The sequence below is a fragment of the Schistocerca cancellata genome, chromosome 9 (assembly GCF_023864275.1).
Source record: "Schistocerca cancellata isolate TAMUIC-IGC-003103 chromosome 9, iqSchCanc2.1, whole genome shotgun sequence".
In the NCBI taxonomy this organism is placed as follows: domain Eukaryota; kingdom Metazoa; phylum Arthropoda; class Insecta; order Orthoptera; family Acrididae; genus Schistocerca; species Schistocerca cancellata.
The window spans coordinates 335,074,886-335,088,626 of NC_064634.1; the positions used below are offsets into that span (position 1 = coordinate 335,074,886).

Genomic DNA, 13,741 nt, shown 5'->3' on the forward strand with positions numbered 1-13,741 from the left:
ATTAATGGTCTACAGCAGCTGTAGGGCTGTTCGTCGCACCTTCTCTGTATGCAGACGACTTCTGCGTTTCGTACTGCTCCACCAGCACTGGTGTTGTTGAGCGGCGCCTACAGGGAACCATCCATAAGGTGCAGTCATGGGCTCTAGCCCACAGTTTTCGGCCGCAAAGTCCTGTGTTATGCACTCCTGCCGGTGTCATACCGTTCATCCGAAACCAGAACTTTACCTTAATGACAATCCTCTCACTGTAGTGGAGACATAGATTCTTAGGACTGGTTTTCAATGCCCAATTGACTTGGCTTCCTCACCTTAGTCAGCTTAAGCGGAAGCACCTAAATGCTCTCCGCTGCCTGAGCAACACCAACTGGGGTGCAGGTAGCTCTACGCTGCTGCAGCTCTACAGAGCCCTTGATCAATCCCGCATTGATGATGGGTGTCTGGTTTATGGTTCGGTGGCACTCTCAGCGTTGCGTTTGCTCGACTCGGTGCATCACTGTGGCGTTCACCTAGCGACAGGAGCTTTTAGGACGAGTCTGCTGACCAGCGTCCTGGTGGAGGCCTGCTTTTTTTTATAGGAGAGAACTGCAAACAACGGGGAAGAGTTCCTGCAGATGTTTTCCAGATGGCATGTAGGCACTGGTGTTTAGGAGAGGCTACTGAGTGGGAGCTCTACTAAATGTAAAACTCATCACCATACAACACAGATCTGAATAGTAGCCCAACAGAGGTCACTAGCCCATTGATGGCAATGAAGAGAGTTGGTTGGTTGGTTTAACAGAGGGGGAGAAGGGACCAAACTATGAGGTCATCAGTCCCTTGTTCCTGGTAAAATAATTACACAAGGGAAAGAAGAAAAGAAAGGAGACCTACAGCACAATAACAGGAGAAAGGAAGAGCCATAAGAACGACATGAGGACAACCAACACTACCATGGACCAAACAGGAAAAGAAAACCACAGAGAGAAGCAAGAAACAGGTAGAAGGTGTCAAAACAAGAGTGCAGATGACCGTGCCTGGCCAACCACGAGAATAAAAAGGAAAAACTAACCACTCTGCGACACATTAAAACATCCACCCTAAAAGCATTAGAGTGGAGAACACTAAGGGACAAAGTACATGAGCAAAAACTTTTATAGAAAGATAAAACTTACCATTAAGTATAAAACGTAAAACTAAATTAGCCATTGTCAGTTAAAATTAATGGCAGTGAGTCCGGTGACTGAAGAGTCTGTTGCAGGGCAACCAAACAAGGACAGCTCACCAATATATGGGCCACTGTCAGCTGGACGCCGCACAGACACTTAAGTGGGTCATCATGGCCGAGGAGGTAGCTGTGTGTCACCGAAGTGTGGCCAATACAGAGCCGGCAGAGAACCACAGAGTCCCTGTGAGAGACTTGCTTGGAGGACCGCCACACATTCGTAGTCTCCTTAATGGCACGTAGGTTTTTGTGCATGCTGAGGTTATGCCATTTCACCTCCCAAAAGCCGCAAAACCTTGCGGCATAGTACTGAATGCAGGTCAGTTGCAGAGAAGCCGATCTCCATAACCAGTTTCCGCATATCCTGTTTGGCCAGCCTGTCTGCAAGTTCGTTTCCTGGGATTCCGATGTTACCTGGCGTCCAGACAAACACCATTGAACGAATTGGCCATTTCAGGGCATAGATGGACTCCTGGATGGTTGCTACCAAAGGATGACGAGGGCAACACTGGTTGATAGCTTGTAGGCCGCTCAAGGAGCCAGTACATAGAAGAAACGACTCCCCCAGGGCATGAACGGATGTGCTCAAGAGCACGACATATAGCCACCAGCTTGGCAGTGAAAACACTACAGCCATCGGGCAAGGAATGCTGTTCAATATGTCCTCCATGGACATAGGCGTGACCATCAGCCGTCGGTGTAAAACACTTGTAGCCGTGGTACATGTCAAGAATCTAGAAGAAGTGGCAGCGGGGAGTTGCGGGGTTGACTGAGTCCTTAGGGCCATGTTAAACGTCCAGGCAAAACCCCACCCTAGATGTACACCATATAGATGTAAGTGAATGGACCTCAAGTATAGGTGGTAAAGGCAAGAACTCCAGTTTGGAAAGAAGGGATTGGACACGAACTGCAATTGTAAGCCCTGACCTGGGCCGCCGATGTGAGAGATGAACACCGTTGATGGGAAAAGGAGACGGTGATTTGGATGTGCAGCGGAACTACGAATGTGTGCAACATAACTGGCCAGCAGTTGTACATGCCTAACCTGTTCCTTGGGCATCCGTTGTGATAGAGCTGACCTGACTGTTGTATGTCAATCACATGAAGACTAGCACTATGTGCAAGTTTAATGCTCTCTGCTTCCTTGACCATACATCTTGGGGTGGGAATCTTGCTAATGTTATTCATATTTACGGGGCCCTTGTTTTGTCCTGGCTGGACTACGGTTGCCAGGTTTATGGCTCAGCAATGCCTTTAGCTCTGAAACTCTGAAACTGCTAGCCCCAGTACACCTCTGTGGCATGGATCTGGCCACTGGTGCCTCTCTGACTAGCCCCATAGACAGTTTTCTTGCTGAAGCAAAGATCTTCCCTCTTCAGATTTGACGGCACTAGTTCTTGGTCTCCAATTCCCTTATCATCCCACATATCCCATTCTCTTCACATACCTTTGTTATCCGGATACCCACATGGGATTACACCTCACTTCCCTCTGCCCAGATCTCAATCTACCCTCCCTAGACTGTGCTCCCACTATTTTCTCATGCACTTCCCCTGGGATGATGCCCAGGCCACAGAGTAGGACTGATCTCTTCCACAGTCCTAGTCTTTGTCACCCCCATGACCTTTCAATGTCTGTTATGTCCAGGTCAAGAGTTCCAGGATGCTATCATCTGTTACACTGACAGCACTGAAACTGTGGATCAGATAGGATTTGCATTTACATCTCCTGCCTCTAAGGAATGCCATTCATTGCTGGGAACATCCAGTGTGTTTATGGCAGAACTGATAGCAGTCAGCAGAGCCCTCCATTTTATTAAATGGGACTCCATTGACCACACTTTAATATGTATTAACTCAGCGAGCAGTTTCCAGGTCACTGACCAACTGTATTCTTGCCACACTTAAGTCTCCGCAGCTCACGATGTTCTAATGAGTGCTATCGTTGGGGATCTCTGATTGATTTTGTATTTTTAGATTTCCAAAAGGCTTTTGATACTGTTCCTCACAGGCAGCTTCTAATTAAACTGCATACCTATGGAAAATTGTCTCAATTATGCAACTGGGTTTGTGATTTCCTTTCAAAAAGGTCACAGTTTCTAAATATCTAGGAATAACAATTTTGAGTACCTTAAATTGGAACTGTCATGTAGGTAATGTGGTGAGAAAGGGAAACCAAAGACTGTTTTATTGTCAGAACACTTAGAAGATGCAACAAATCCACTAGACTGCCTACACTGCACTTGTCCATCCTCTGCTAGAGAACGAAGTCTATTCAAAAATATTGTCCATAGAATTTTTCTTCACTTACCTTTTACGTATTGTGCATGGTATTTGAAATAATCTCCTCCACAATTGATACACCTCTACCAACACAATTTCCACTTCCAGAAGCAGTCTTGATACGGCTCTTGGTAGATCACGCGAAGCTTTTCTCTCTTCTATCGTTGCAAATCTGTCATTTCAACAGGGTTTTCAGCTTTGAAAATTAAAAAAAAGTCTGCAGGATCCAGGTCTGGAGAGTATGGAGGATGAGGCGGCACAGTGATTTCGTTTTTTGTGCGATAGTTGAGCATCAACAGGGATGAACATGCGGGTGCATTATTGTGACACTTCACACTGTTTCCTGCTCACATCTTCTCGCAGGCATCGCAACACATCCCGATAGTACCATCGATTAACAATTTGGTCCCTGTGGCACAAATTGATGGTGAACTAATCCTTCAAAGTCAAAGGAAATTATTAGTGTGGCTTTGATGTTTGACTTGACCTGACCAGCTCTTTTTGTCTTAGAGGACCTTTCCCAACCCATTGTGAAGAGTGAACCTTAGTCCAAACATCACAACCATAGATCCACATCTTATCACCAGTTAGGAGTCTCAAAAGGAACATCTCATTCTCATTTCCGTGATACAAAAGCTCTTCACTGTTTGTAAGGCAAAGGTCTTTCTGGTCTTGACTCATGAGCCGTGGGACAAATGTGGCATCAACATGTTGCATTCAAAGATGCTGTGTCAGGATTTCATGTCATGATCCAACTGAAAGGTTACAATCTGTCAGTCAGTCTTCAATTGGCACATATGATTTCATTAACATTACTGACATTAGCATCATCGGTAGACTGCAAAGGGTGCCCTGAATGAGGGTAGTCTTTAACTTCCATCCGTCCATTTTTAAACTGCGTGAACCATTCTTAACACTGAGTATACTTAAGCACTCCTCACCATAGGCTTCCCACATCATTTTGTGTGCCTCTGTAAAGGTTTTCTTACATTTCATGCAAAATTAAATGCAGTCACATTGCTCCTCAAACTCTTGTCATCTCAAAATTTGCAAAATGTGCAACACAATTTTCTACTCAATAAAGCCCTGAACAATAGCTAACAGATATACAATAATGAAGCTTCCAGCAGTTACATAATAAACATAGGCGTTTGTAGCAATATCACTCACATTTTGTTCCAACATACCATTGGCGCGAAATTATGAATGTGCCGGAACTTTTTGAAAGATCCCATACTGCTGTGCGGTATGGGATTCTTAACAGATAGCATTGACAGAGCACATCAAAAAATTCTAAGCGCAGCTCAATTTGCGTTATCATGAAAAGGGGGGGGGGGGGGGGAAGAGTGTCACCAATAGGATATGAAAATTGGGGTGGCAATTGTTATGTCACTATCCATTATGGTGAGATCTTTTCAGGACATTTGTCTCCAACTTCTTTCAATGTGAAAACATTTTGTTGACATCCACCTACATAGGGAGTAATGATCATTGTAATAAAATAAATCGCAGGTCACACGGAAAGATTTAAGTTATTTTTTCTTGAACTCTGTTAGTGTGGAATGATAAATAATGAAAGTGGTTTGATGAACCCTGTGCCAGGCACTAAAGTGTCAGTTGCAGAGCAGCTATGTTAATGTAGATGTGGTTATTGTTCTTTGAGTATATGGCTTAAGAACCATAATAAGAACAAGAAATTGAAGCAGTGCAGCATGTACAGCAGTAATTGGGCTGTAAATTTTACCTGGGCTGTATTCACTAATCAGTGGTAACTGATATAGATTAACTGATTTGCTGTGCGCAATTGTAGATGTAGATATGCCCAATGTTTTAATAGTGCAGTGTTTGTATGCATGCCTTGAATATTTCATGAAATTTAAGTAATGCTGTATGATGTAATTAATTTTCTAATCATCTTTGCAGATTGAACAACTATGTCACAAGATGGAAGTCATTCACGTATCTGATTCAACACCATCAGTGAAGATAATTGATGGAGTGAAATCTGTTAGACCTTTTATTGTTTGCTGCATTGTTAGAAATTTGAGCTTCACACCAGATTCATTTAAGAAGTTCATTCAGATGCAGGTAACTGGTAGGATGAATATGTATATATTTTTGTGAAATGCAGATGTAAAAATGTTTAGACTTAATGCACTTTTTTGTTACATATTTTTAATGGTACAACTGTTTTTCTGCCAAACCTGTACATTGTTTACATTGAAATCAAATATGCCCGAGTAGTGAACTTATCTTAACTTTTATTATGGAGTCCTCAGTTATAACACAATATGAACATAGGTAACAAAGTGTGATTGTTGATGTTCACATTTCAAAGACTGGTTTGATGCAGCTTTCTGTAGTAGTCCATCTTGTGCAGACATCATCATCTCTGCATAATTATTTCATCTGCATCCACTTGAACCTGCTAACTATAGTCAAGCTTAGACCTCCCTCTACATTTTTCACCCTCCCACTTTACTCAATTACCAAATTTACTGTTCCTTGGCACCTCAGGATATGTCCCATTATACAAGTCCTTCTTTTAGTAGGCAAGTTGTGCCATAAACTTTTTTCCCAATTTCAATTCAGTGCCTCCAATTAGTTACCCTTCCTACCCAAGTAATATTCAGTATTCTTCTGTAGCAACACACATCAGAAGTTTATATTCTTACTCTCCAGGGAGATCATAGCTCTTTCGTGGATTCGTCTTTGGTGACCGTAGGCCCTGAGTCATTGCAGTATATCCTCCTTTCATGTGCTGCAGGCTTCCTCTCTGACACTGTCTTCTCAGACACAGCATGTAGGACAGGTTGACACTTTAGCTTATTTTGTAGGACATTGATTATGGCTTTCTCCACTTTATTTCACAGCACTTATTTTGGTTAATTCATCTTTGGTTTTCACATAAGAGTTTGACCTTCACTTTTAGAGAGATTTTACGTAAGTGCAGGCCATGCGGGGGAAGGTAGCCAAAACCCAGCATGGTATCCAGTCCATGTTAAGGAGTCATGAGTTATATGTACAATGGTAGCCCTGTAACTACATAGGAAATAAATGCTTCATCATGACCCCAAGAACTTAGTCTCATTGACACTCTTTGAGAAAAGCAAAGTAAAGTAAACTGCAAAAAGTACTCACCTCAGTTCCAGTTTTGCACCCAATCAAAAGAAGATTCTTTCGGTCTACAAGCTGTTCTTCTTTGTACAGTGTGTTGGAAATATATTTGGAGAATTGTCTTTCTTCAGTAAATTGCAAGGTGTTCTGTCTTAACTATAACAGGGAATCTTTCCCAGTCCCAAGTGTTACTCTTTTGTAACAGACTTGGTGTCCTGCCTGTTACCATAATACCTCATAAAAGCCTGAAAATGAGGCAGGGCTAAATTTTTCAGCAGAGCTTAACATGGCAGACACAGAAGTAATTATGTAAAAACTTGGAGCGAAGGGTTCACTGCTATGTTGAGGCCTGCCATTTAAAAATTGACACCAAAGGAGTCATCCTCTCTTCGCAGGATTTGCTTCTTGAGAAAGCCAAAATCATTGTGTTCTGTTACGAAGCCTTGTTTCCCACCCTCTTTGTCCCACCCATGGCACATTAAAATTTCTTCCTCAAATGTCATGGCTTCACTACAATTGTCATTGACTATTTTTGCACCAGTGACAACTTTCTGGTGCTCCTATCACTTTCTTCTCACCCCCTGACAGATCAATTGCTATGTTCACCTCTCCAGAGGGCCAACAGACAATTGTATATCTGTACCATCACCTTTGATCTCTCTCCATCAGATTGAGTCGAAGAGGTTTGTAGAGGTGTCGGACGCCATCTCTCGCACCACTGAAACTGCTAACTCCCTTTTTTATGGGCCCTCTTCACTTATGGCTGATACCATGGTCAACCAAAGACAATGCAACAACTGTTTGGGCTGTTAAATGTCTAAATCTATACTTCGTGTGGTGGGTGGTAGATAGTGTACCATTATCACTTGTCCCTTTCCTGTTTGAGTCTCAAATGGTCTGTGGGGTAAAAGATTATTAATAAACTTCCATGTGAACCTGAATTTCTAATGTTACTTACATGATCCTTTCACAAGATACACCTGAGAGGAAGCAATATATTCGTTGACTCTTCTAAGAACGTACACTCTCGGAACGCCTCGTGCAGTGTCTGCCACAGCATCAGTTGAGTGCCTTTGTGATGTTTTCACACTTATTAAATGAAACTGTAATTAAATGCCCTGCTCTTCTTTGGATCTTCTTTATTTCCTGTATAAGTCTTATCTGGTACAGATCCCAGACTGACAGGCAGTACTTAAGTATTGATTACATGAAAGTTTTGAAAGCTACAGTTTCTGAAGGTTCTTCCATGACTCTGTGGCATTGGCCTTACCTCTGGTTGCTTTGTGATTTTTTTCACTTTAACTTAAGGGGATACAGTCACAAAGAAATTCCCATGGAACTTAAATGTTAAAATGGGCAAACTTCAGGTACACTTTCTAAAGAAACAAATGGAGATAGACCTGAAACTTTTACAGTACACAGATAAAACATCATTTGGCAATCATAAAGATTTGTTAATGTATTTTATACATATTATGAGTAAAGATTTTTTGTTCTAAATTCCAATTATAATTTTATAAATACTTTGGAGCTTAACTGAATTTGTTCTTGTTACTACAGGTCCCATTTTTATCTGATTAATCGTCTGAAACTTCCTGGCGGCAGATTAAAACTGTGTGCCCGACCGAGACTCGAACTCGGGACCTTTGCCTTTCGCGGGCAAGTGCTCTACCATCTGAGCTACCGAAGCACGACTCACGCCCGGTCCTCACAGCTTTACTTCTGCCAGTACCTCGTCTCCTACCTTCCAAACTTTACAGAAGCTCTCCTGCACGTTTCGCAGGAGAGCTTCTGTAAAGTTTGGAAGGTAGGAGACGAGGTACTGGCAGAAGTAAAGCTGTGAGGACCAGGCGTGAGTCGTGCTTCGGTAGCTCAGATGGTAGAGCACTTGCCCGCGAAAGGCAAAGGTCCCGAGTTGGAGTCTCGGTCGGGCACACAGTTTTAATCTGCCAGGAAGTTTCATATCAGCGCACACTCCGCTGCAGAGTGAAAATCTCATTCTGATTAATCATCTTTTTATTAATAAGAGGTACTAAAAGCATGATTTATTTATCAGTTTTACTTTTTGAGAAAAGTGTACCAGAATATCAAAAAATGTTTTGAGAAAAACTGTTAGTTTTATGTAAAAGAAATTAATGTACATTACCTTACAGAAACACAATTAAAACATTCCAGGACTGTACTTTTCCTCTTTCTTCTTTCCTTGGATCTTTTGGCTATCCTAGCCTCCTTTGTAGCATTTCCTGCAGAAATTTCAGCAGAAAAGATACAGTTGATGCCGTTCAGTCCTTTTGCAATTATTGATGCCATCCTGTGTTGCCAAGAGTCTTAATACACTGGTCTTCTTTGACACACCAGCATTGAAGTGCATCACTTTATCATGAACACCAAATTTTAGTGTGTTAATAGTATACAGGAAGTTCTGTTGGAAATTAGGAACTATTTAGCAATAAAGGAGATGACTTGCCTAAAGGCAGAAGCACTGCGCTGTTGATAGGTACACAAACAAAAGGTATGGAGCTTGGCCATCTTTCAGAATGCATTTCCATTTTCTAGCTGTAGGACACACACACACACACACACACACACACACACACACACACACACACACACACTCCCCCTGGGGGCCCGGGGGTTAGAATAGGCCCGAGGTATTCCTGGCTGTCGTAAGAGGCAACTAAAAGGAGTCCCTCCCCCTCAAGGGGGTAGTTTGCACCTGCATCCGGAGACAGACGGTTCCACAACTTATATTTGTGGTCATTTTGGTTTTTCGCTTATTCTGGTTTCTTCCTTCCTTTGTTTGGTTCCTTCCTTTGTCCTTCTCCCTCTCACTGTCTTCCTTACTTTTTACCTTGGCTCCTTTTCCCCTTGGCTCCTTTTCCCCTTGGCTCCTTGTGCACCCTCTGGTCTCCGCCTCGGCGTTTGAGACAGCCTGTCCTTTCTCTCCCTCTCTCCCTTCTTCTTTCCTCCCTGTGCGTGCCTGAAGGCCGACCCACGTGTTCGCACGCGTAGCCGGTGACGGGGTAACGCGTAATTCCCACCCCTGGGTAGACAAGTAAGGCACGCACGTAAACCCCTGGTAAAGGCCAGGCCCAGGGAGGGGTGATTGCCTGAGCTGACGCCTTCCGACTATGCCGATTGGTCCCTCCGTCAGTTTCTCAGGAGGTGTGACCTGAGATGTAAACATTCACCTAAGGCGGGAGTGCCCTCTGAGAGAGTCCCCACAAGGAAGGAGCGCGCCTTCGGAGATGCTGGCAATCATGGGGGATTCCTCCGCAATGGACTTCTCTTCTCTCTTGACTTCTGCACAAAAATAGATCTGAGGACGGAAAGGATTTTTCATCTGTCAACCCTTTCGTTATTCAGAAGGGTGTAGATGCCATAGCTGGATCTGTCAAGTCTTGTACCAGGATGCGTAAACGGTACCTTGTTGTTAGAAACTGAGAGCGCCTTTCAGGCACAAAAACTGCTTCGGGCCACACTCCTGTACACATTCCCCATCCGAGTGAATGCTCACCGCACTTTGAATTTGTCGCGTGGTGTGGTATATACTCGATCACTCAATGGATTGACTGACGAGGAGATTGTCTATCCTCGCTGAGCAGGGCATGACGGCTGTCAATAGGGTCATGAAAAAGGTCAACAATGACATTGTACCGACCCAGACACTATTCTTGACCTTTGATAGTGTTCAGCTGCCGTCGCACATCAAAGAGGGCTACGAGGTTACTTCCGTTCGCCCCTATGTCCCGACACATACGCGCTGCTACCAGTGTCAGCACTTTAATCACACTCGCCAGTCTTTTTCTAATGCGCCTAAATGTGTCACTTGTGGCAGGGACGCCCATGAGGGTGACGGTCCACCTCCGTCTCCTCGTTGCATGAACTGTCAGGGTGACCATTCAGCGTCCTCCCGCGACTGTCCCATCTACAAGGATGAACGCTGTATACAGGAAATTCGGGTCAAAGAGAAAGTGTCCACCTCGGCTGCTTGCAAGCTATTTGCTAGTAGGAAGCCCATGCTGCTCCCAGCGGGGAAATACAGTACTGTCCTCACCTCGCCTCTCCTCGGACTACCAGCGAGGTGTCGACGCAGACATGGGATCTGACCTTTAGCACTACGGTCGTCCGTTCGGCCAGTGCTAAGATTGCCAGGTCAACGTCTCCTTTTCCTCCTGTCACCCCTAAGACACAAGCACCTTCATTAGCTTCTGCCAAGACTAAGACCCAGAAGTCAGATGCACGGGTCTTCAAGAAGGAACAGTCCCATGCAGACTTCGTACGTACCTCAAACTCCCAGCCATCGACTAGTACTTCCACTAAACGACTGTTCAAGAAGGCTCATAGGAAGCAAAGTTCTCCTTCTCCGCCACAGCGCGTTTCTTCTCCTGCGCCACCCAGCTGTTGCTGCCCAAGGCCGTCATCCGTTTCGCCTGGCCGCACCGCTGGTAGCCGAACATCTGGCCGTTCACCGGCGGAGGAAGCTCCCCCTCCCGGCCATCTTAACAAGATGGCCGATGAACCTATTGAACCAATGGATGATGACTCTCCGCCTATTCATAGCGGCGGTAGTGCTCACTCGAAGCCAGGCCCTCAGTGGCCTTTGAGGTGACCCCTTCTTGCTTCTCCTTTTTCCTTTTCTTCTCACGATGGCACTTCTTCATTGGAATATTCGCAGTATTCGCTCGAACTGAGAGGAGTTAGTTACTGCTACGCTTGCACTGTCCGCTCATCATAGCTCTCCAGGAAACGAAGCTACACCCATGCGATCACATTGACTTGGTACACTATGCCTCTGTGCGTTTCGTTTTGACCTACCCCCTGTGGCAGGTATTCCGGCTCATGTAGGGGTTATGTTGCTGGTCCGGGATGATATTTACTATGATCCCATCACATTCCACACCGACCTGCAGGCAGTTGCCGTCCGAATTACTCTCCCCACTTTTACATTTTCCATTTGTACCGTTTACACTCCATCAACTTCTGCCGTTACCAGGGCAGACATGATGCAAATTATTGTTCAGCTACCTGCACCATTTTTGTTGACTGGAGACTTCAATGCCCACCATCCCCTTTGGGGATCCTGCCCGAGAGGCTCCCTGTTAGCAGACCTTTTCAACCACCTCAATCTTGTCTGCTTCAATATTGGCGCCCCTACTTTTCTTTCAGACACAACTCACACCTATTCCCATTTAGACCTCTCTATATGTACTACCCAACTTGCATGCCGGTTTGAGTGGCACGCAGTTCCTGATACGTATTAGAGCGACCACTTCCCTTGTGTTATCCATCTCCTGCATTATACCCCCTCTCTGTGCTCAACTAGTTGGAACATCTCCAAAGCAGACTGGGGGCTCTTCTCCTCCAGGGCGACCTTTCAGAATCAAACTTTTGCAAGCTGCGATAGTCACGTTGCACACCTTATGGAAGTCATTCTCACTGCTGCTGAATATTCCATCCCTCACACTACTTCTTCTCCACGTCGCGTACCGGTCCCCCTGGTGGACCGCAGCATGTAGAGACGCTTTACATGCTCATCGACTTGCTTTATGCACCTTTGAACGCCACCCTACGATGGCGAATTGTATCAATTATAAACGATTACGTGCGCAGTGTCGTCGTGTTATTAAAGAAAGCAAGAAAGCCAACTGGGCTGCTTTCACAAGCACCTTCAACAGTTTTACTCCTTCTGTTGTCTGGGGTAGCCTGCGCTGGCTATCTGGCACTACGGTCCACTCACCAGTTTCTGGCTCGACGGTCGCGAATGACGTCCTTGTAGTCCCTGAGGATATCTCCAATGCCTTCGGCCACTTTTTGGCAGAGGTTTCGAGCTCCGCTCATTACCGCCCTGCCTTCCTCCCCCGACAACAGGCAGAGGAGGCTAGGCCACCTAACTTCCACTCCTCGAATCGTGAAAGTTATAATGCCCCATTCACCATGCGGGAACTCGAAAATGCACTTGCCCGGTCACGGTCCTCCACTTCAGGGCCTGATTCTATTCATATTCAGATGTTGAAGAACCTTTCTCCTGCGGGTAAAGGTTTTCTTCTTGGTACTTACAATCGCATCTGGTTTGAGGGTCATGTTCCCACATGCTGGCATGAATCTATTGTTGTCCCGATTCCTAATCCAGGAAAGGACAAGCACTTGCGTTCCAGTTATCGACCGATCTCCCTTACCAGCTGTGTCTGTAAGGTGATGGAACGAATGGTTAACTCTCATTTGGTTTGGCTGCTCGAATCTAGACGCCTACTTACAAATGTACAATGTGGATTTCGTAGGTGCCGCTCTGCTGTTGACCATCTGGTTACCTTGTCGACCTTCATTATAAAAAACTTCTTGCGGAAGCGCCCGAACGCGGCTGTGTTTTGATTTGGAGAAGGCTTAAGACTCCTGTTGGAGAGCGGGCATTCTCCACACCATGCATACATGGGGCCTTTGCGGTTGCCTCCCTCTTTTTATTCGTGCCTTTTTAATGGATCGACAGTTCAGGGTACGTGTAGGTTCTGTCCTGTCAGACGCCTTTCGCCAGGAGAATAGGGTGCCCCAGGGCTCAGTTTTGAGCGTCACTCTCTTCGCCATTGCGATAAATACAATAATGGATTGCCTCCCAGCTGGTGTATCAGGCTCCCTTTTCGTGGACGATTTTACCATATATTGCAGTGCGCAGCGTACATGTTTCCTGGAGCGCTGTCTTCAGCGTTGTCCTGACCGTCTTTACTCCTGGAGTGTCGGCAATGGCTTCAGTTTCTCTGCCGAGAAGACGGTCTGTATTAACTTCTGACGCTACAAAGTGTTTCTCCCACCGTCCTTACATCTCGGTCCCGTTGCTCTCCCATTCGTGGAGACAACAAAATTTTTAGGTCTTACATTTGACAGGAAACTTAGCTGGTCTCCACATGTCATATTTGGCCACCCGTTGTACCCGTTCTTTAAATGTCCTCCGTGTTCTCAGTGGTATGTTGTGGGGAGCGGATCGAACCGTCCTACTTCACCTATATCGGTCGATCTTCTGCTCAAAGCTGGATTATGGGAGCTTCGTATACTCCTCTGCACGGCCGTACATCTTACGCCGCCTCAAGTCTATACAACATCGGAGTTTACGTCTTGCGATCGGAGCGTTCTATACTAGTCCCGTCGA

The 13,741-nt window shown here is 45.2% G+C and overlaps 1 protein-coding gene across 1 annotated transcript in view; it reads left to right on the forward strand.

Moving 5' to 3' along the window:
• The window catches only part of LOC126100102 (leucine-rich repeat-containing protein 47-like), a 122,776-nt gene that overhangs the window by 39,302 nt on the left and 69,733 nt on the right, over nucleotides 1–13,741 (forward strand). Inside the window, exon 3 of the mRNA XM_049910617.1 lies at nucleotides 5,407–5,571. Coding sequence (XP_049766574.1) covers nucleotides 5,407–5,571 — 165 coding nt within the window. The remainder of the gene's footprint in view (nucleotides 1–5,406; nucleotides 5,572–13,741) is intronic.